The 20,180-nt window shown below is 45.7% G+C and overlaps 1 protein-coding gene across 2 annotated transcripts in view; it reads left to right on the forward strand.

The window, feature by feature from the left end:
• The window catches only part of Serac1 (serine active site containing 1), a 33,957-nt gene extending 17,097 nt beyond the window's left edge, over positions 1-16,860 (forward strand). For both annotated transcript variants that reach the window (XM_076926699.1, XM_076926700.1), the window contains 9 exons: positions 249-362; positions 680-842; positions 3,863-4,013; positions 8,580-8,721; positions 9,617-9,711; positions 10,890-10,987; positions 11,959-12,141; positions 14,919-15,062; positions 16,666-16,860. In XM_076926699.1, the coding sequence (XP_076782814.1) occupies positions 249-362; positions 680-842; positions 3,863-4,013; positions 8,580-8,721; positions 9,617-9,711; positions 10,890-10,987; positions 11,959-12,141; positions 14,919-15,062; positions 16,666-16,802 (1,227 nt within the window). In that variant the 3' untranslated portion in view covers positions 16,803-16,860. The remainder of the gene's footprint in view (positions 1-248; positions 363-679; positions 843-3,862; positions 4,014-8,579; positions 8,722-9,616; positions 9,712-10,889; positions 10,988-11,958; positions 12,142-14,918; positions 15,063-16,665) is intronic.
• The last annotated feature ends 3,320 nt before the right edge of the window (positions 16,861-20,180 follow it).

Raw genomic sequence — 20,180 nt, forward strand, 5'->3', positions numbered from 1 at the left:
GACACCAGGACACTTTGGCCAGTTGGTAAAGAATTGACTTCAATGAGAGGACACAGAAGAAAAGATGTCAAACTTGTTCTGGGAATCACTTGGTGTCTTTTCTATTCTAATAAGCAGTAGAAGTTTGTGTAACATGCCCTTTAAGTTTCCAAAGTATTTTGAGACATTTACATACTTGAAATCTCTAATTTGTATGTAGTGCACAAATTATTAACAAGAATTTTGTAAAATCTTTGTCTTAACTTCAGGGAGGACTGTGGTGTTTTGGAGGAAACGGACTTCCTTACGCGGAAAGCTTTGGGAAAGTTCCCTCAGCCACGGTGGAAATGTTCTGCTTAGAAGCCATAGTAAAGCATTCAGAGGTATTTGCATTCCACAGTAGAGCTGTTCATAGTTACTTGGATATGAATTTAGTGGGAGAAGTGCCAGGGGAGCCATCTTAGAGGAGTTATGGGAGGTGCGGTGAATATGATCAAAGTACATTCTCAAAGAATTAACAAAAATATATTTTTAAAATTGCACTTGTAGCTGAAGTGCATGGCTCTATAAGGTCACCTTTGATTCTCACCTGTACAGTGGAAACTAAGCAGGGCTGAGAGGAGCTGCAGCATCATAGCACATGGGGGGAGGTGTGAGGTGAACTGTGCCATGTAACAGGAGCTCTGTCACCTTGTGTTAGATACCCTCACACTGTGACCACATTGAAGCAGGCGGTGGCTTGCAGCTCTTGCAGAGGCTCTACCAGCTTCACAAGGACTGCCCCAAAATACAGAGAAACGTCATGAGGATCATTGGAAACATGGCTTTGAATGAGCATCTTCACCCTGCCATAGTCCACTCAGGTAACAGCTATGTGCTCTGGTGTGCCAGCGCTTCGGTCTCTCGCTCCCTTGCCTTAGGCTACAGTATTTTTCAGTAGACTTAAAGCTCTACTTGGCTTTCTTGGGTCTTTTGCAACATGCTTCTAGGGTTGTCAGCATTGCACACTGAGGACTCAGCTGTAGAACCGTGGAGGGGAACAGGTTTTGACATGAAGTTTGTTGAGTTGTTGGCAGCAGCTTATAACTATCTGTAACTCCAGTTCCAGGGGATCCAACACCCTCACACCATTGCGCGCACGCGCGCGCGCACACACACACACAAACCAAAGAAACCCATCATGATCAAGGAGCCTTAAGGAAGGAAGTTATTTGATGTACAGTTCCAGTGGGATCAGAGTCCAGAGGCATGGCAACAAAGAGGCAGGCATGGCAGCAGGAGAGGCAAGCTGAGAGCACACATCCTGAGCTGTAAGCATGAAGCCAGCCAGGCGTGTGATCTAGATGTGAAGTGAGACTGTAATCCTGCAAGTCCACCCCAGAGATACACATTCTCTACCAAGGCCACACCTCCTGAACACCCAAAAATACCCACCAACTGAGGACCAGCTGTTTAAATATATAAGACTATGGGGGCCATTCTCATTCAAACCATCACATATGCCTGGCTTGGAATTCACTATGTATACCAGGCTATTCTGGGACTAAAGACATGCATAAATGTTTTGGCTATATGTAACTCTGTGCACCACATGTATGCCCGTTGCTGTGGAAGCCAGGGGATGAGATTGGATCTACTAGAGCTGCAGATAACAGCTGTGAGCTGCCTTCTGGGTGCTGGGAATTGAACCCATATCCTCTGGAAGGGCAGCCAGTGCTCTTAACATCTTATCTGTCTCTTCAATCCCAGGTCAGTAGATTTTAATTTTAATGAAATCAAAAAATCAGAAAACTTTCCGAAAAGCATGAAATAACCAATCTATTAGCCTGTTAGAACCAAATGTGGCCTCTGTCCCATCCACACGGAAGCTGTGTGGATTTACAGCTCTTGGAAGGCATCAGAGCTTCTCTTTATTTTCCTTCCTCTCTCATACTGTGAGTGGTCCCTCCCCACCTACAGGCTGACCTTGAACTCACTCCGTAGCCAAGGATGACCCTGAACTCCGGATAATCTTATAATTCTGCCTCTCCCTGCTGAGTTCTGGACCTATAGCCAGGTAGCACTAATTTCTTTTTTAAATATAGCATCTTAAGGCAGAAATTTATATTTGATTTGAACCTTGCTTGTTTCAAGTTGTCTGAGCTGGAATCATTTTAAATTTGTATTTGTGGAAGGAAGCCTGGGCCTTTGAGCAGATCCAGCATGCACACATAGCTAACAGCTATTATCACACTCTCCCGCTCCTGGTGCAGGTGTGTTGAAGACCCGTGATGCTGGGATGTCAGTTCCATTAACAACAGTGTGTTATTGTAGTCTCAACAATGGCCAGAATAGACTCCCAGTGTTCTCACTACGAAAAACATGGTATGTGCAGCCATGCACACTGTATATATGTTTAAAACAGTGCAGTGGGCTGGGGAGGTTGCACAGTAGGTAAGGACACTTGCTGCCAAGCCTGATAATGTGGTTCTACCCCAGAGCCCAGAACTGACCCCACAGATCGGCCTGACCTCCAAAGGCACCCACCTCTCACATGCACACAAAACTCATGCTGCACACCATTGCACACATGCACACAATCAACTCTCACATGCACACAAAACTCATGCTGCACACCATTGCACACACGAACACAATCAACTCACATGCACACAAAAACTCATGCTGCCCACCATTGCACACACGCACACAATTTTTATTTGTAAAATAAAATAAGAAGTATGCCACAGGGCTGGAGAGATGGCTTAGCTAGCTAAGGCTCACAACCAAAAAGACAAAAAATTATGCTTGCAAAAGGAAATGAGCAATTGACAGGAAACCAAAGTTGCTGTTGCTATATCACACTATGCCTGGACCTCATGTTATGGCAACAGTCTTTACTGGTGCTCATTAACTGAAATTTGGGCCATAGTCTGAAGGTGCACCTGCCAGACAGGCAGTCCTGCTGTGGGGGAGAAGGGACACATAGGCTGATGCTGGTTAGTAGAGCTCGGCTGGAAGACGATCAGCTCAGAGCTGTGAAGTAAAGTGACTGAGGTCCCACAGCACACGGGGGACAGAAGTTCAATCCCAAGTCTCTTTGACCTTGGGGCCCAGATTCTGCTGTAAGATCTATGGGTATTACATATGTGTCCACATGTATGATACATAGGCACTTGAACATACTAAAACAGGCACAGCAAAAGCAATTGAACCTACCTTTTGTAGAGCGCCCTCACTCATCGGTCTCCTGAGAGGTAATGACACTGAGTTTGGTGTCCTGAATCTTTTCAGATCTTCCAGTGTTCTTGTGTGCATATGTACACTTTTATACATATGCTGGAATCACACTGTTACCGTTCTTTTTAAATAATTTCTTTTTTTAAATAATTTTTAAAAATTAAAAAAATAGTATGCTTCCTTTCTGAATTCTAGGTGTGGTAAGGAGTTCATCAAATTCATTCATTAAGAAATAGTTTCCTTGCCAGCCTGGTCTACAGAGTGAGTTCCAGGATAGCCAGGGCTACACAGAGAAACCCTGTCTCGAAAAACCTAAAAAAAAAGAAATAGTCTCCTTATTTGCAGTCAGAGTTGTTGATGGACTATCTTCCCACCGATTGTTAGAGGCCTCCTTAAAGCAGACCATCACAGCATTGTCCTCTTTTGAGCTTACCCATAGTAATTGCTGTGTGCTTATTTTCTGTGTGGGAAGAAGCCACTTGCACATGCCCTACTTAGTGACCTCTCAGGGAGCTGTGGCGGGATATCACAGCCTTGTGCTGTGGGACTCAGAGGTTCTTAGAACAGAATTGAGCTGGAGTGTCTGGTTCCCCAGACCCTGAAGCATCTCTCTGCAGCAGAGACTGGTTTGCATCAGTCTTCAGGATATCTGTTCTTTCCTCAGGATGGGTCTCTCTCATGGCAGAAGCCTTGAAATCCTGCCACATTATGGAGGCTTCCCACGCTGCCAGAACCCTGGCTAACCTGGACCGAGAAACTGTGGGTGAGAAATACCAGGATGGAGTGTATGTGCTCCATCCCCAGTGTCGGACAAGGTGAGCGTCACGAGGACTTAAATGACCATTGGTTTTGTTTGTTATGTTTTGTTTTTAAACTGGGAAGTGATATCATATGCAAACAAAAGAGGAGGGGAACCTCCAGAAAGGAGATCCAAGACCAAGCCATGCTAGCTGCAGGCTGGCCAGCCCTGTTCTGCTTTCCCTGATTCCTGTGAGGAGAGACTTGGAGCCAGGGCCTAAGAAATACTGTATACCCCTAGATTGACTTAGGAAATGCCAGGGGTGCAGGAGGCCCCTCAGGTGGTCTGTCCCTGGGGCTCTCCAGGCCCTCCCGTGTTCCTCACAAAGCTCTGGGCCGAGATGACTGAGTGGCTGGTTTGTGTGGACCTTCCTCTGACAGCCTTCCCTGAGTCCTGTGTACACACATCTGTCTTGGCAGGAAATTAGAAGGAGCAGTGGCCTCTTCCATGTCCACCGGCTCCTTCAGTCTGACCTTAGGAAGTGGTGCATAAGGGGGACCAGAGGCAGGCCCTTCTCTCTGACCCCATATTTGGGGGGCATGAAGGGCTGCCAGAGCTCTGCTCCCAGGACCATCAGCGTGGGTGCCTGCCCCAGACACTCCTTTCTGGGGGAGCTCTATTCCAGTCTTCAGCTGGGAAGCAGGGTAAGAAGGAAGCAGGGTCCTGGGAGCAGGGCCAGGGCTTTGTGCTGGGGAGGCAGGGTGCGAAATCACCTACATCAAGGGAGAACCCGACAGGTTCACAGACTGAAGGCACTGATAGGCGCTGTCTAGCTGCTGTCAGGATCAGGGTCCCCTTGCAGAAGATTCCCTTTAAAAAGGCCTCTGCAAAAAGAAAATGGATTCATTGGTTCAGTCTAATGGCAAATAAAATGTTACAGTGACCAGTGAGTGCCATTCCAGCTCTCGCTCCAGCAGGAGGAAGAGTATTCTGAGCTGAGTGAGCGACTGTCTCAGGCGGGCTTCAGGCAGCCTGGGATGATGGGTCCCAAAGTCAGCCTCTTAGAGTCACAAGACAAGAAGAAAGTCAGGAGGAAATACATTGACCTGATATTCTGGTGGGAGCCTCAGGTAGGTGGGAGACAGTAAAGCAGGGGCAAGTTCCCAGAGCAGGTGTCACTGTCACCTGGTGATATTTTAGCTTTTGGCTGATGGAAATGTTGGGACCTATTTGGAGGCATTTGAATAAAATCAAATATATCTTTTTCACACCTTAAAAACATTTTTGTAAAACAAAAACAAGAAAATCCTCATTTGTTTTTAAAAGCCTGCACGAGAGAGGAAAGGTGTGGAGCAAGGACAGCCCCCTAGTAGTGTACAGTGGGAAAGGTGTGGAGCCAGGCAGCCCCCTAGTGGTGTACAGTGGGAGTGTTGGTTCCTATTTAGTATAGCACAACAGAAACCAGTCAAATCCTGAGGTTTGGAGATGTCCATTGGTTAAGAAATCAAACAGAAGCTGTGCTTCCTTGGTAGCCTGTCTGCTTTTGTAAGTGGGAAATGTCATTCCTTTTAGTTTTGTAACCACAGGACTCTCGTGCGTGTGTGTGTGTGTGCACACATGAACACACACATGCACACACACATGCACACACATGCTGTTTAACATTTACCTGCTGCACCTTGGGTCATACTGCCACCTGTGGGGCCATCCTTTTTCTTTTCTACGTTGTAAACCCGTTAGGACAGAACCTTATTTTACCATGCTGATTCTCGGGGCAAAAAATTTCCCTTGCTTTCAGCCATATTTTAACCTAAAACTATTTTAATGGTTTATACTTCTTTCTCATACTTCATGTCTCCTTTCTACTTTATATTTCTATACACACACAACTTTTGAGTTTAGAAAAATGTTTTCTTGGCCAGGCTCAGGAGGCAAAGGCCTTGGTGTTCAAGGCCTGGTGAGTTCCAGGGCATCCAGGGCTACACAGAGAAACCCTGTCTGGAAGAACAAAACAAGAAAGAAAGAAATATATTATCTAATGAAATAGTAAATTAGTGATCAGTTTAAGTCCTACTAGCAGGGGTGCTATAGCCTTTACTAAAACCCATCAGCTTTCCATTTGGATCCACTCTGTCTCCTTACTCTGGGCCATGCTCCTGCCTAAGTCTGTGCTTGTTAATGCTCATGAAGAGCCCACCCCACTGACCTCATCCCCTTTACACTCCTCAGAGCTGAAGGCACAGGGTAGTTATGTCCTAAGCTTCCAGTCACCAGGACAGCAGAGCCCTCTGGGCCACGCAGGTGAGGACAGTCATCCCTGAGGGTGGTGCTATACCCTGGAGTGTGAGTTAACTACCTCTCAAGAACCTGTGTCCCTCAAGCAGCAAGCTATGCCTCATAGAGCCCACACCTCAACCAAGGTGGTTCAGTTCTGTGTACTACGTGTTTGTTGTCCCTGTCTTCCCCTACCTTTAAAGCTCACGTCTGTCACACCCCACCCCACCCCGAGGGCTTTGGGAACTTTCTGTCTCAATGTCTCTTTAACAGGCACTCGAAGGGCAGTGGAGTCTGCTGTGGGTGCTGGGGAGCTCAGGCTTTTGTCCTAAAACTCCATCACTTGTGACTCATGTTACGTCATCAGTTCTGAGCTCATTTGAACTGAAAACTTTTGGGGGGAGCTTTATCACATTCACATACAAAGGAATGTATTTCAGTAGACACAGAAATATGTACATTGATAAGCCAAGATAATACACCCTTTATGTTAAAACATAAAGCAAAGCAAATTAGTGAGTTTAAAAAGAAGCCAGAATCAAAATTTTTAACAAAATGAGTTAAATTAGAATCACCTTTTAGTTTTGTTAAAGTCAAAAATCTTTTATTCTGGCTATTTTCTTAAATAAATTTTATATTACCTAGATTTAAAGTGTATCTTTTCTAATTTCTTTGTTTCATTTCAGTTTAATAATTAATTCTAATATAAATCTGCGTTTTAGGGAGGATGATCTTGAGATAGCAGCCTTCTTGAGCTTAGTAGGAAAAACAGTCCAAATTCCTAAAAACCTATAGTTAGAGTACGACAGAACCTCCTTATTGAGTCTCAATAGGACCAACAGGCACAAATGGGGCCACATCCCATCAGCAGTCATGAATGCAGTCTGAGGGACGGTTAGGACACAGTTACAGTAAACCAGGGGGCACCCCATACAGATGAGTTAGGAATGTTGTATTTCTGAGACGTAAGAGGAGCCAGGAGAAGACACAGTGGCCAACAGTGAAGCTTCAACCACGGTGTGGGTTGATGTCTCTACCCACTGTGAGAGCTTTCTGCCCAAGGAGGAGAGAGACTCCCTTGCTCACAAAAATGTCAAGTCAGAACACCCTGCTTTGTAGGTCAGTGGGTGATCAGTAATTTTGAAAATCCCCAGAGGGCCTTGAGCCCCACGGCTCAGTCGTCTGTCCAGCGCTTATCTGGGAAGTAAGGCAGTGACCAGTCTATCCCTTTTGTCTAATCCTATGTTCCACATGGGGTCACTGGAGAGGAAGGCAGGAGGAGGAAGAAGAGGAGGAAGAGGAAAAGGCAAGGTTGGAGAAGGGCCAAGAAAAGTGACATTCTTTAGACTTCATCTGTGATGTTGATACCACCTCTAAAATTTTCTTGTTTGATTTAATGTTTTAAAAATCGTAGTTTTCTAAATATTCATCAGCTTAATAATAATAATTAATAATTAATTGGCAATTTTGTCCTTAGTTTAGTGAGTTTAAATTTTACTTATGATTTTTTTCTTCTGCCTAGGACTTTCAGTGCACATACAGGAACACCTACAAAATTAGCAGTGTCAAATGGTTCCCATTTCTTACCATTCAAAATAATGTCATTACTAAACATTAAGCCAGCTAGAGTACAAAATGATAGTTTTTCTGAAAACCTTTTCCCTTTCCTTGAATTTCTGTTTCCCACTTTAGTGCTTTTTTCCCTCTATTCCCTGAGCATTGTAATCTTCTATGCTAGCTGGTGGGATTTGAGTTCGGATCAGATTTATATGCTGCTTCTGGGAGTGGCCCCTTCTCACCTCTCCCTCACGACTCAGGTGTGTCCTGGCATTACAAAACTGTGAGGAAGGTGAGGTCCTGGGTGAGCCACTCGTATGTGTGTCTTTCTCGCTAAGCCAGTAAGTTTCCTTCCTTCCCTGGAATGGGTGTGTTGTCTTGGGTTTCCCCATGAGGCCACTGCATGTCCTGTGGATGCCCCTCATATTTTTCCTGTCTGGTGACTTTGCCTTTATATTAGCATTTCTTGTCTAACGTCTTAAAGACCTCAGCTGGTTTGTGGAATATCTGCAGACTTACTTGGAGGATAGTCACGTAGTGGTGACACTCACATGCTGAATCACGGAGCTCATCACAGTCCCTGTGGTTGGTTTGCTTAACTGTGTCTCTCTTCACTGAAGGAGCAGTGAATGTGCTGTCTCTGTCACAGTTCCCGGCTCCCTCAGCAACCCTGTGTTGATAAAGTTTGCCCTACTTAAGTCTCCTGTATGTCACGTCAGCCTGCTAAAGCCTTCCAGAGAGAATGCCATGTAGCTTGCCATAGTAGTAATGCGTTTATTCTGCTTCTTTTTAAAACTCTCTTCCCTCTTAGTCAGCCCATTAAAGCCGATGTCCTTTTTATTCATGGCCTTATGGGAGCAGCATTTAAAACCTGGCGCCAGCATGACAGCCAGCGGGCTCTGAATGAAAATGCTGTGGTGGATGAAGATAGGTACACGACATGCTGGCCCAAGGTAAGGCGCAGCAGCTGTGGCTGCCACCCACACGCTGGCACTCACTGCTGCGTGCACCATGGCCGCTTCCCAGGCCCAAGCCCCTGGGGCTTCCTCACACCGTGCTGCTTCCTCCTCTTGGAGACTTTCATAGGATTGTACATCAGCAGCAGGGCTTGTGATCCCGCATTGTATATGTTCTGTGACTCTGGGATAATACTCCATGAGTTAAAAAGTAGGGTAATCACTCGCTTTGTTGATACATAATTTAATAATACAGCCAGGATGTACTTGTAACAGCCAATTTTATGACCTTAATAATTATAAAAATAGAAAAACTTGATTGATGCATTTCTTTGACATTATTTCCTCTGGGCTCAACTCTTGGATGAGTTCATGGGCTGAGATTTATTCCAGTTCATGCAGGACAGCGCATCCATATGTGAACAGTTTCCAGAGCTTTGCCCCCTTTTACTTCAGAATAGCTTGCTCTTCTCTCCTGGGTGCCAAATCCTAAAGACGTCAGCAGTCTGGCGTCTGAGCAGAGACAAACTGCAGCTATCTTTTGTTTCCAACTCTGATGTCTCAGTCATCCAGCAGAAAACACAGTCTGTTCTGAGATAATAGCTTTCTACTAATTGCTGAAAGCCGCCAAGACAAGTCTTGATTTCGGCAGTTGCAGATTAAAACTGACAGTGTTCTTACAACTTAATTATAAATATTGATGGCATTTAATGACCAGAGATATGAAGCGATAAAGTGCTTATTTTTATCTTCACTTCCCACCTATATTCCAGTGTCTTCTGTAGTGTCCATTGCAGGAGGCCTTCGGCTCCAGACAGCAGTTACTAGGAAGTAGCTGGACGGGCGTGCTTCTGCTCACGGGCTTTTCTCACCGGCTTTTCGCTTTCCTTAGACATGGCTAGCAAAGGACTGTCCTGCACTTCGCATCATATCTGTGGAGTATGACACGAGCCTCAGCGACTGGAGGGCGACGTGCCCTATGGAGAGGTAATGCAAAATGGAGGGAGCACTAGCCTGGGAGGAAGGAGGATCGGGCCTTTATTGCTGCTCTCACAGATAGGGTTTATTTTCTAAGGCCTGTGGATCGAGCCCAGGTCTTGTGCATGTGAGGGGATGCTCCAGTCTGCCGCGCCGTCGCCCTCCTCGGGAAGGCATTAGCTTTAGTACATAAGTAGTAGAAATTAAGTAACAAGTATTGGAATACGTGTTGAACTCCCGACACAGTTCATGTAACGCTGTGATCGTAAAGGACCACAGATCTCTAGCAAGGCCTTCACTTCTGCTGGAAGTAACGGTGATAGGTGCTTGTGTATTCACAGTCCTGCTCGCTGGGGAAGCTCCAGGAAAAAGATGCCGAGCAGCTTTGACTTATGTCCCTTTTATGTCCTAAGGAGCAATTCCTTTGTGGGTTCCAGGACCTAGCTAGCAGCCTCGCCCCACCTGTGGCTCTCTGTACAATGTCAGTGGGTGCCAGGAAGCTTTGCTCACTGATCTAGTTGGTGACATAACATGGAGCCTGATGAGCAGGTCCCATACAGGTACAGGTGACAACAAAGGCCACATTGCCATCCAGCCCACCTGTTGTTTCCCAGAGGAGCACTGGGCATTTTTGCTCTCAAAAAAAGGATTGCAGCTAAACAGTGTGAGACTAGCAGATCACTAAGCTATAAAGCTAACTTCCCTTTTGGCCTGAAATCACTTATTTTGAACTCTCTGATGATCATTTAGTATTTATACATAAACCCAAGTAATGGAAGCTTAGTGTCTGTAGCATAAACACAAGTAGGAGGAAACTCAGACAGTCAAGTCTCTGGGGCATTTGTAGTGTCAGGAGGCTGTGGACGAAGTGGGACCCCATACTTAACTGCCTAGGGCAGCTGGGATAAGACCCATGTTTGACCTGTACAAACTGCCAGATCCATGTGATATTTAAATAATGCTTGTTTTGTGTGAGCGGCTATGGTGGGCTTAGGTAGTCCCAGCTATGTTAGTGTGAGCAAGTCTATGATAGAGAATAAGATTGGCATAGCCCACACTACAGAGTGGGAGCAGACAGCATTGAACAGTAAAAGTTAGGCAGTGAGGTTTGGGGGATTGACCCCTCCCGCCATGAGATTTGGGGGATGGGTGCTTCTCGTCATGCTTGGTGTTTTTGTTTTGTTCAGAAAGTCCATTGCATTCAGAAGCAACGAACTTCTCAACAAGCTTAGAGCTGCTGGTGTTGGGGATAGGCCAATGATTTGGATCTCACACAGCATGGGAGGTAAGGATGGGTTCATCTTCATAGGCAACCATCATGAGGTGGTTGTCAAGGTTTCAGCCAACTGAAAGTTCTGTCTGTCTGTCTGTCTTACTAGTCTCTCCACACCAAGTTAACATTTTAGCTAAGAGTTTTAAAGTAACTACTCTCTGTCCATGTTGTTTGTTTTCCTAGAAGGGGACAACTAATAACAGACTGAGTGGGAGGGCTTAGATTGATGACTTGGTGGTTTCATGTGTCATTTTGAGTCAGACTACACTGTGGGATGCTTATCAGAGAAGGGCCAGCATTGCCACAAGCCTCGGGGGCTTCCCTGCCTTCCCATCCATGCCTCTTCACATTGCCAACTCAGTTGCTGCCTGTGCTGCAGAGGGCTGACCACAGGTTCCCTGTGCCTGGCTGCTGCACTTGGTGCCTGGCTCTAGCTGCATGCCTTACTTCTCCTATGCTCCCCCAAACTAGCTCTCAGCTCTCTCTGTTTGCCTACCTTAAAGCCTTTGCCCAGCCAGGCGAGGCTGTTTGATTAACGTGACCGAGGCTGAGCCTCAGCCATGGTCCTTTGCTGAGAAAGGTGGATGTAGCTGTCACACTTCTCAAAACCCACCATTGCCATCCCTGGGTCTTTGTGTTACCTGACTAGGGAACATGCTTAGGTGCTCTTCGGGGGCCTTTCCTATAGAAGCTGACTTTCCTTGGTGGGCCCTGTGACTCTGGATGTGAGTGGCAGTGACAACCTACCTCACAGAGGCAGTGAGATCTGCGACAGGAGGGTGTGCAGTCTGAGGTCTCCTAACTGCTTGTAGACTCACAGCGATACATTCGCAAGTGTCCTTATTGTAAAGGCGGTTTTCGTACACTAGAGGAAGTTACTCACATTTTAAAGCATCGCTGTCTTGTTTGCTTGCTCTTTTTGAGAAGGAGCGATAGAAGAAGGAAGCAGCTCACTCTCTCTTCTCTTTTTCCTCTGTAACCAGGTCTTCTTGTCAAGAAGATGCTGTTGGAAGCCTCAAAGAAGCCAGAACTGAGCGCTATTATAAACAATACCAGAGGAATAATTTTTTACAGTGTCCCTCACCATGGATCACGTTTGGCTGAATACTCCGTTAATATTCGATATCTTCTCTTTCCCTCTCTGGAAGTCAAAGAACTCAGCAAGGGTAACACTTGTGAAGGAAATTGAAGTTGAACATTGAATACATGGAAAGAAGGAAAAACCCACCATTTCTTCCTTAAATACACTCTCATGCTGTTAAACTTGCATGTGGTTTTCTTTAGATTATCCATGGAAAGCTTTTGGGTTCACTTGACTTTTCTTCCATCTCCCTTTTGCTCCTAGGTAGTTGTCCCATCCAGTACAGCTGTGACTGTTACGTTATCTCAACTACTTAAACCTAGACAAATTATGGTTTTCCTCCCAAGGTAGTAGTAAACTGCATTTTCCCATGAATTTGGAAAATCATCAACTATCAAAATATACATGAACTTTTGAGCCAGCATGTTAGTTATAAAGTACTGTGTTCTGTTTTATAGCCCAACATCTTCTTAACTCTTTATGCACAGAAGAATGTGTTTCTCTGAGGCTTTGGACAGAGCAAGAGGTTTAAGAATCCATGCTAGGCCTTGTCACTGTTTCAGCTTGTTCTCTCTGGATGATCCACAGCAGAGTGGAGAGTAGGGTCTGGATGCCTCCACCAGCTATGTTAATCTGTCTCTGCATTTAGATCTGTGTTTTACATGATTGGGTGGTTCTGTGTTAGATGCATGTATATCTAAGGTACCACATGTTCTTGCTCAACTGATCCTGTCTGTTTACAGCCGTGCCTCTTCACTGTTTCTGACTTAAAGTATGACTTGTCCCTGCATGAGTCCCTTCTTTTCTTACGTTCTTTTGGGTGGAGAATATAATTCATTCATCTGTAGGGTTAGTAAGTGTGTAGTGTAAATGCCATTTTGTCAGCTGTGTTCCTTTCTGCCTCACGTTTATATGGTTTGGTGGCTTTGGGAGTCTCGGTTGGTTCTTCTGGTGAACATGTGTGTTCCTTTGTGAGTTTTGATGACAGCTGGTTTGTCCTCTGCTCTGGTGTGGTGCCAGTGAGTCATTTTTGAAGATAATTTTGCCGGATCCCCTATCTTTGGCTGGCAGTTTCTTTGTTAGCATCCTGCATGTGTCATTCCATGCTTTTCTTGCTGTTTGACAGGTTTTTAAAGTTTTGCTCTGGTAAAGTTTATTCACTGAGTGTCTCTGGGGTCCTGAGCCTTTGTGTATGGATGTCCGTATCTCTGCCTGTTTGGAAGTTTGGCTGTTAATTGACTCTCACTTTTCTTCAGCTTCTAGTGTCCACAGTACGAATCTTTTTTTCTTCCCTTTCCCTTCCCTCCCTCCTTTCCTTCCTTGTTTGACTGAGTTCAAAGTGAAAACTGTCATCAAGCTCACGTTCTTCTTCTCATTCTAGTCTGTTACAGAAACGCTCTTTGTAATGTTAAGTTTCAAGTTCTGACTGGCTCTGACTGGCTCTCTTTTTATGATTTCTGCCACTGGCCAGTCTCTCACTCAGGTTCTGAATTGTTTTTGTGTTGTGTGTATGCATATGTATGTACGTGGTCCTCACACACAAGGGCCCTCAGGAGTTGGAGGCATCGGATCCCCTGGAGTTATGGGACATGGCTTCTCTCGGCAGCGTGTGTTCTAACCTCCTGATCCATCTCTCTGGCTGGGGTTCTCTTACATTTCCCCGTTCTCACTATCTAATTCCCTTGTGGCCATTTCATAGATGGCCTTCAACTCTATTTCTGGAAAATTAATCTTTTCCTTTATGGTATTATGTTTCCCTTGGTAATGTGTCCCTTTGTTGACACATTAAGCGTAGCATTCATCCCTTCTACTTTTATGAAGGTCCTGAGGATTGAGCATAGGAAATGCTGGGGTCTGCTAAACATAGACTTGCGGGTGTAGAACCCAAGCGATCTTCCTAGGTCTCACAGGATAACTTCGGATGTTAACAAGAGTGATGGTTACCAGATATGTAGAGCTGTGGGGCCCAGATGACCCCTTTCCAGGTCTCAGGTGCTTCCTTGTGGCCAAGTTGCTCACAGGATACCCCTCTTGTCAGCCATCTTGGCTATGGTAGTGGTTGTTCTGTCGCGCCTTCTTGTGTTGTGGTCTGTTGTCTTCTCAGCTCATTCTGAAGATACTAGAGTGCTCTGCAGGTTTCCTCTTTTCCCCAGAATCAGACTTCTGGTGTCAGTTTTCTTCCTGCCCTCTCCTGTGCCTCCTCTCCCCCAGCTAACATTACAGTTGTATAGCCACAACTGGCTTTCCACACAGGTTCTAGGGATCCAAAGAGGTCTTTATGTGTGTTAGGTCAGGGTTCTTTCTCTAGAGGAACAGAGCTGATAGAAAGGCTTACAGGCTGTAGTCTTCAAGAATGCATTAGTTGTTCAGCCAACAAGGCTGGATGTCTCAGCTGGTCTTCAGCATGTCAGAATACACGCACGCACGCACACACACGCACACACACACACCTCAAGGCTCTAATGCCAATGGAGCAAGAGTGAGGGCAGACGGGCAAAGAGCAAACGCTTTGTCCCTCCTTGACCTTTAGGACACTACTAGGTGGTACAGCCCAGATTAAAGGTGGTTCCTCAAGTGATCTGGATAAAAGGTGTGTCTTCCTACCTTAAATGATCTAGTTAACTAAAAATCTCTCAAAGGCTTGCCTAGCGGTTTGGGTTTTTAGTTAATTCCAGATGTAGTCAAGTAGACATCCAAGAATAGCCATCACCTCAGGTTTGTGAGGCAAAGGCTTTATCTGCCTAGCCAGCTCTCCTACCTGAGCCCGTTGTGAATCGGAATCTTAATTTCCTCTCTGAGTTAAATATGAACACCTTTTATCTGAAGGAGTGAACAGAGCCTATCTCATTCTCTAATTTTCAGACTCTCCTGCACTGAAGATGCTACAGGATGACTTTCTGGAGTTCGCGAAAGACAAAAACTTCCAGGTGCTGAACTTTGTAGAAACACAGCCGACATTCATCGGCAGCATGATTAAACTGCATATAGTGCCCGAGGAGTCAGCAGGTACTCATTCTTGAGACGTGGTGGCCACTGCATGCCTGGTTGATGGGACCTAGCATGTAATAGATACCAGTTTTTACAGCCAGTGTCTTAGGGATGTATAGGAGAAAGTTGAATAAGAATCCAGACTCTAAGTTTATTGCACTCTTGCAGCAGATTCACATCCTCTCCAGGCACACAGCCTTGGCTTCAGCCTCGCATCACTAGTTAGTAGTTAGATGACAGTGCTTAGTTTTCTAGCTCCAAGGCACCAACAGTAGCACCTGCATAAGGAGAATACCAAGCACTTGCATAAGCCAGGATAAAGGCTCATGCATTCAGCATTGATAGCCGCATAGAAATCTTAAACCCACTGATAAACCTGCAGGATATAAACGTCTGTAAGACTTGGTAAGTAGAAGGTGGATGGGTAATATTCAAGCAGGAAATAGTAAAGAGAAAAAACTAGTCTTAAAAATGCGAGTTTTTGGCTTCTCCTAAAGTAAAGAGGAGCTGTAGTATACAGCCTACAGCCAAGTTCCTCAAGGTGGCGCTGCTGCGTGGTAGCCTCCCATCCACCTCACTGTGACCTGCCTCCCCTGACTAACCACATCCTCCGCCTGATTGTCATCTCCTGGAACTGCTTCCTGAGGCTGGCTTAGGTCCTGTCCTGGTAGCTCATAGCCAGTGGCAAGGGTTAGTGGCCAGGGACGGTATCCTGAGTGTGGGTAGTGAGCTTTGTCTTACTTCTTCATACACCACACAGAGGGACAGCACCCCACAGATCCTAAAGAAGCCCTCTAGCCGAGTCCCAGGCCCTAGGCTGAGGTGCTGCAAAGCAGCTACCTGAAGAGAGCAGAGAATGGCTGCCAGATGTCTAAAAAGGCCCTTAGGAGCAGTCTCCTGACCGGCTGCTTGCAGCGACAGCTTTGCCATAGTAATCATGACTGTCCTCTTTTCCTGTTACCCTCATGCCTCCCTCCACTCAGTGGTGGGCTGGCTGCCATCTCTTTTTCCTCCATCCAGGTAGACTTCAGACTGAGATCAGATATCCTTATCTCTCAAGCAGTTGACTACTAAAGTACTGAATCCTGCAACCACACCTACCCCTTCCACACACCCCTCCTTCCACACACCCCTCCCTCCACACATCCCTCCCTCCACACACCCCTCCCTCCACACATCCGTCCATATAACCCCCCTCCATACACCCTCTCCACACACCCCTCCACACATCTCTCCATATAATCCCCCCATACACTCTTTCCACACACTCCTCCACACCCCTCCACACACACCCCGCCACACACCCCCCTCCATATAACCCCCCCTCTATACACCCTCCCCATACACCCTCCACACCCCCCTGCACACACCTATACTTTGGGTCTGGAATGGTTCCCATGTGCAGCACCCCATTCATAGAATATGATTTCCCATAGCCTACAGATACAGAGAAGTCTGTATAATGCCAGTGTGCAGGCTCTGCTTAGAACACGCATGAGATTTTAGGAAAAGCACAAACTGAGACTTACTTATTGGGCATCCATTTTCACACAGGGAGTCAGAGTTCTGCTCGGGCGAGCATGGCTTCCCTTTGCTTTATTGACACTTCTGCTTTCTTCAGATTTAGGCATTGGGGATCTAATTCCTGTGGACGTCAACCACTTGAACATTTGCAAGCCGAAGACAAAGGATGCATTTTTGTACCAACGTACTCTACAGTTCATCTGCGAAACTTTAGCCAGAGACCTTGAAAACTGACAGCTACGTTCTTCCATTTTTTTGTATGAATACAGTGTAAGAAACGTGTCATTCTCCATCTCTTGTTAAGCTCGATGCAGTCCTGTGCATTCACTGCACACGTGCTGCAGACAGCAGAGCTCAGCTCTTCACGCAGGCACTGGGAGATGCCCGAGTAGACCTGGAGGTCACAGAGGAAGGGTTAAATTGAGACTCCTTTGTGCTGGGCCTTGGGGTAGAGCAGAGCTGCTGTAGCCAGAGGTTTGCCCACCTGAGACTGCCCCTGCTCACCCAAGAGTCCTGACCAGGCAACTTAGCGAACCATGAGAATGAAATTCGGGGAGAACAAGCTAGAACTTAGAGGCTGTGTTTGACCTGGGTACCACGTACTATGATGTTTTACTGCCAGTTTTTAACTGTCACTATGTCAGTTACACATTTGACACGTTTTCAGTGGTCCCCACACGCCTGCTTGTATGCACAGACCAGCCTTGTATGCTTCTGGTTTTTTTCATATTACTGAGAACATTTGTTTTAAAGTATTCTTTCTAGGATATTTTAATTAGTTATTCAGTAATATGCTCCAGATAAGGTAAGGATCAGGTTATGAACAAACCTGTTTGAAGCAATCAGGTACACTAACCTAGTATATATAACTTAGTATCAAGACTCTCAGATCTCCGGCTACATAAAGTACAGCTTTCCTTCATGCTCCTTTTAGAGGGACTTCCAGCATGGGAGGATAGGAACTCAGGATGATGACCTTTTTTTGTGTTTGAGTAATAGCATTATTAACATGAAATTCATTGTGTGTGTGTGTGTGTGTGTGTGTGTTGTGCGCGCATGTATGTATGCACATGTGTGTGGTACTAGGGATCAAACCCGAAACCTTGTGCATGCTAACTAAGTACTCTGCCAAGTACGCTATGTCATCAGCTCCACATTTATACCTTGGAAGAATGCAACTTATTGATTTTTGGTATATTCAACATTACCAGCTATTACCAGTGTCCAATTGCAGACTATTGTATTATCCCCAAAGAAGCTCTCTCAGCAGCAGGCAGTTCCTCCTCCTCCAACTCAGACCCCAGTAAACACTAACACTTTCCACCTCTGTGCATCTGCCAAATGAACATTGATAAAGTTGGTAGCTTCACCGTGTTGCTCTTAGCATAATGGTTCTTTCTTGCATCAGTCTTTCCTGCCTCTCTCTGCTCCCTCCCTGCCACGCAGTGAGCAGTTTTGCCCATCTTCCCATTTTCCCATGATGCCCTATCTTACACCATGGGACCAGTGACCACTGACTGAAACCATGAGCAGCAGACATTTTTTCTCCTTTAACTCTGCTGCCCAGGTATCTGTCATTGAGGTGAACGGTTCTGCTTTAAAGCTGCGATCTGAAAAGAGCTGTGGAGTGTATTACTAAATCAGTGTTGCTGTTTTTCTGACAAGACAGCCGGCAACTCAGCTCTGTTAATATGATGGAAAGGCTGCTCTCCACTTATCACAAAGGCATAGATGAGGCTTACCATACAGAAGACCAAGGTGGATAGATAGGGCAAGACAGAACCAATACAGCACTGGCCAGAGAGGTATGTGTAAAGGAGGTGACATCCTGAACAAAGTCGTGATTGAAAACAAATGAGCACAACAAGGTAACCACAGAACAGCAGTGCATTAAAGACTGCGCACCGACGCACATCCCTCCGGCCCAGACACACAGTAGCTGCAGAAGGAAAATAAAAAGATACCAACTGGAAGCAAGCTCTTCACTGCAAGGCCAGTGGGCAGGCACTGGCAACATGAGCGGGCCCGTGTCTTTAGTGACAGGCCTGCCTGTTGGACTAAATGAAGGCGAAGAATGGAAGTGCCTGCTTTACAATGCAAGCAGACCCCTCACAGGCAAGTGACCCTCCTCCTCACCTTAGACACAGTAACGAGGAAGGAGGAAACTGCACTCTCAGCTAAGCTGCCCTTAGATGACAAGTGTCATCGTAATGGTCAGGCTGCAGGAACGCAGTGTTGGCGAAGTCTAACAGGCTCAGCCCGAGTTCATGTAAATTAGTATGTAATATAATGGCACAGAACATAATCTGGTATTTTATCATAAATGCACATAGATCCCTAGAATAATGTTAGTGATAATTTATGGACACATTTGGAGTAAAACAGTCCACAACTAAAAATATTTTGGTGAAGAGAGGGCCCTTACATTCCTGCCACAGGGTTAAAGAAAAGCCAATATGGCTGCAACTCTGACATTTGACAAGGGGGCAAAACCAGAGACAGCAAGGGCAGAGTTGCTAGGAATTTGAGTTGGGAAATGCACAGGAGCAAGGTTCAAGGTCTTTTTAAGGCAGAGAGACAGTCCTGATACTGCAACATAGATGTGTCATACCTTAGAATGTACAGCACACGGAACGAAGCTGGATGTGAAGCCAGGGCCAGCAGAGGTGATGGTGTGTCAGCATGTGGTCATCAGTTGTAGCCATCCTAGGGTAGGACATCTGGGGGAGCTCCCTGGGGAGCAGGTAGTAAGTGTATGGAAACCTGTTTTTGGTTTTAGGGTTTCTCTGTATAGCCTTGGCTGTCCTGGAACTCACTTTGAAGACCAAGCTGGCCTCAAACTCAGAAATCCGCCTGCCTCTGCCTCCCGGGAACCTGTATTTCTTTAACTTTGATTTCCCCTATAGACACTACTCTCACTCAGCATGCCAGAGGCCAGTCCAGTCAAGCACAGTTTGCATTGTACAGAGTGTGAGTCCATCACCTACAACCTTGGAACAAAGATCCTGCAGTCTGATTCCTTTCTTGGCCAGGTCCAAGTCACACAAAGAGAAATTTTACTGTTTACCATTTTGAGATCAACAGTATATTCTTACTCCTGAAAAACACATTATTAGTAACTATATTCTGCGAAATAATTAGCTTAGAATATGAGCAGAATTTGAAGAGTGCATAGTCCCATCTGTTTCCATAAAGAAATGTATATAAAGCACCCTCAGAGGTCATCCGTTCCCCAGTCTGCTGTAAGGTTCTGGAAGAGACTAGCCTCACCCAAGTCTCGCACATAGCCAGGCATGATTCCTGTGTGTGTTATGTCAGTGGCCCATGACAGTAGCTCTCACATGATAAATTCTTTTTTTTTTTTTTAAGTACTTTATTTATTTTATATATATGATGAGTACACTGTAGCTGTCTTCAGACACACCAGAAGAGGGCACCAGATCTCATTACAGATGGTTGTGAGCCACCATGTGGTTGCTGGGAATTGAACTCAGGACCTCTGGAAGAACAAGCAGTGCTCTTAGCCACTGAGCCATCTCTCCAGCCCCCTCACATGATAAATTCTAAGGTTTTTTCTTCTCTACTTACATCTGGTTGCTCTGTGTGTGCGTG

This window comes from Arvicanthis niloticus, chromosome 28 (genome assembly GCF_011762505.2).
Source record: "Arvicanthis niloticus isolate mArvNil1 chromosome 28, mArvNil1.pat.X, whole genome shotgun sequence".
In the NCBI taxonomy this organism is placed as follows: Eukaryota; Metazoa; Chordata; class Mammalia; order Rodentia; family Muridae; genus Arvicanthis; species Arvicanthis niloticus.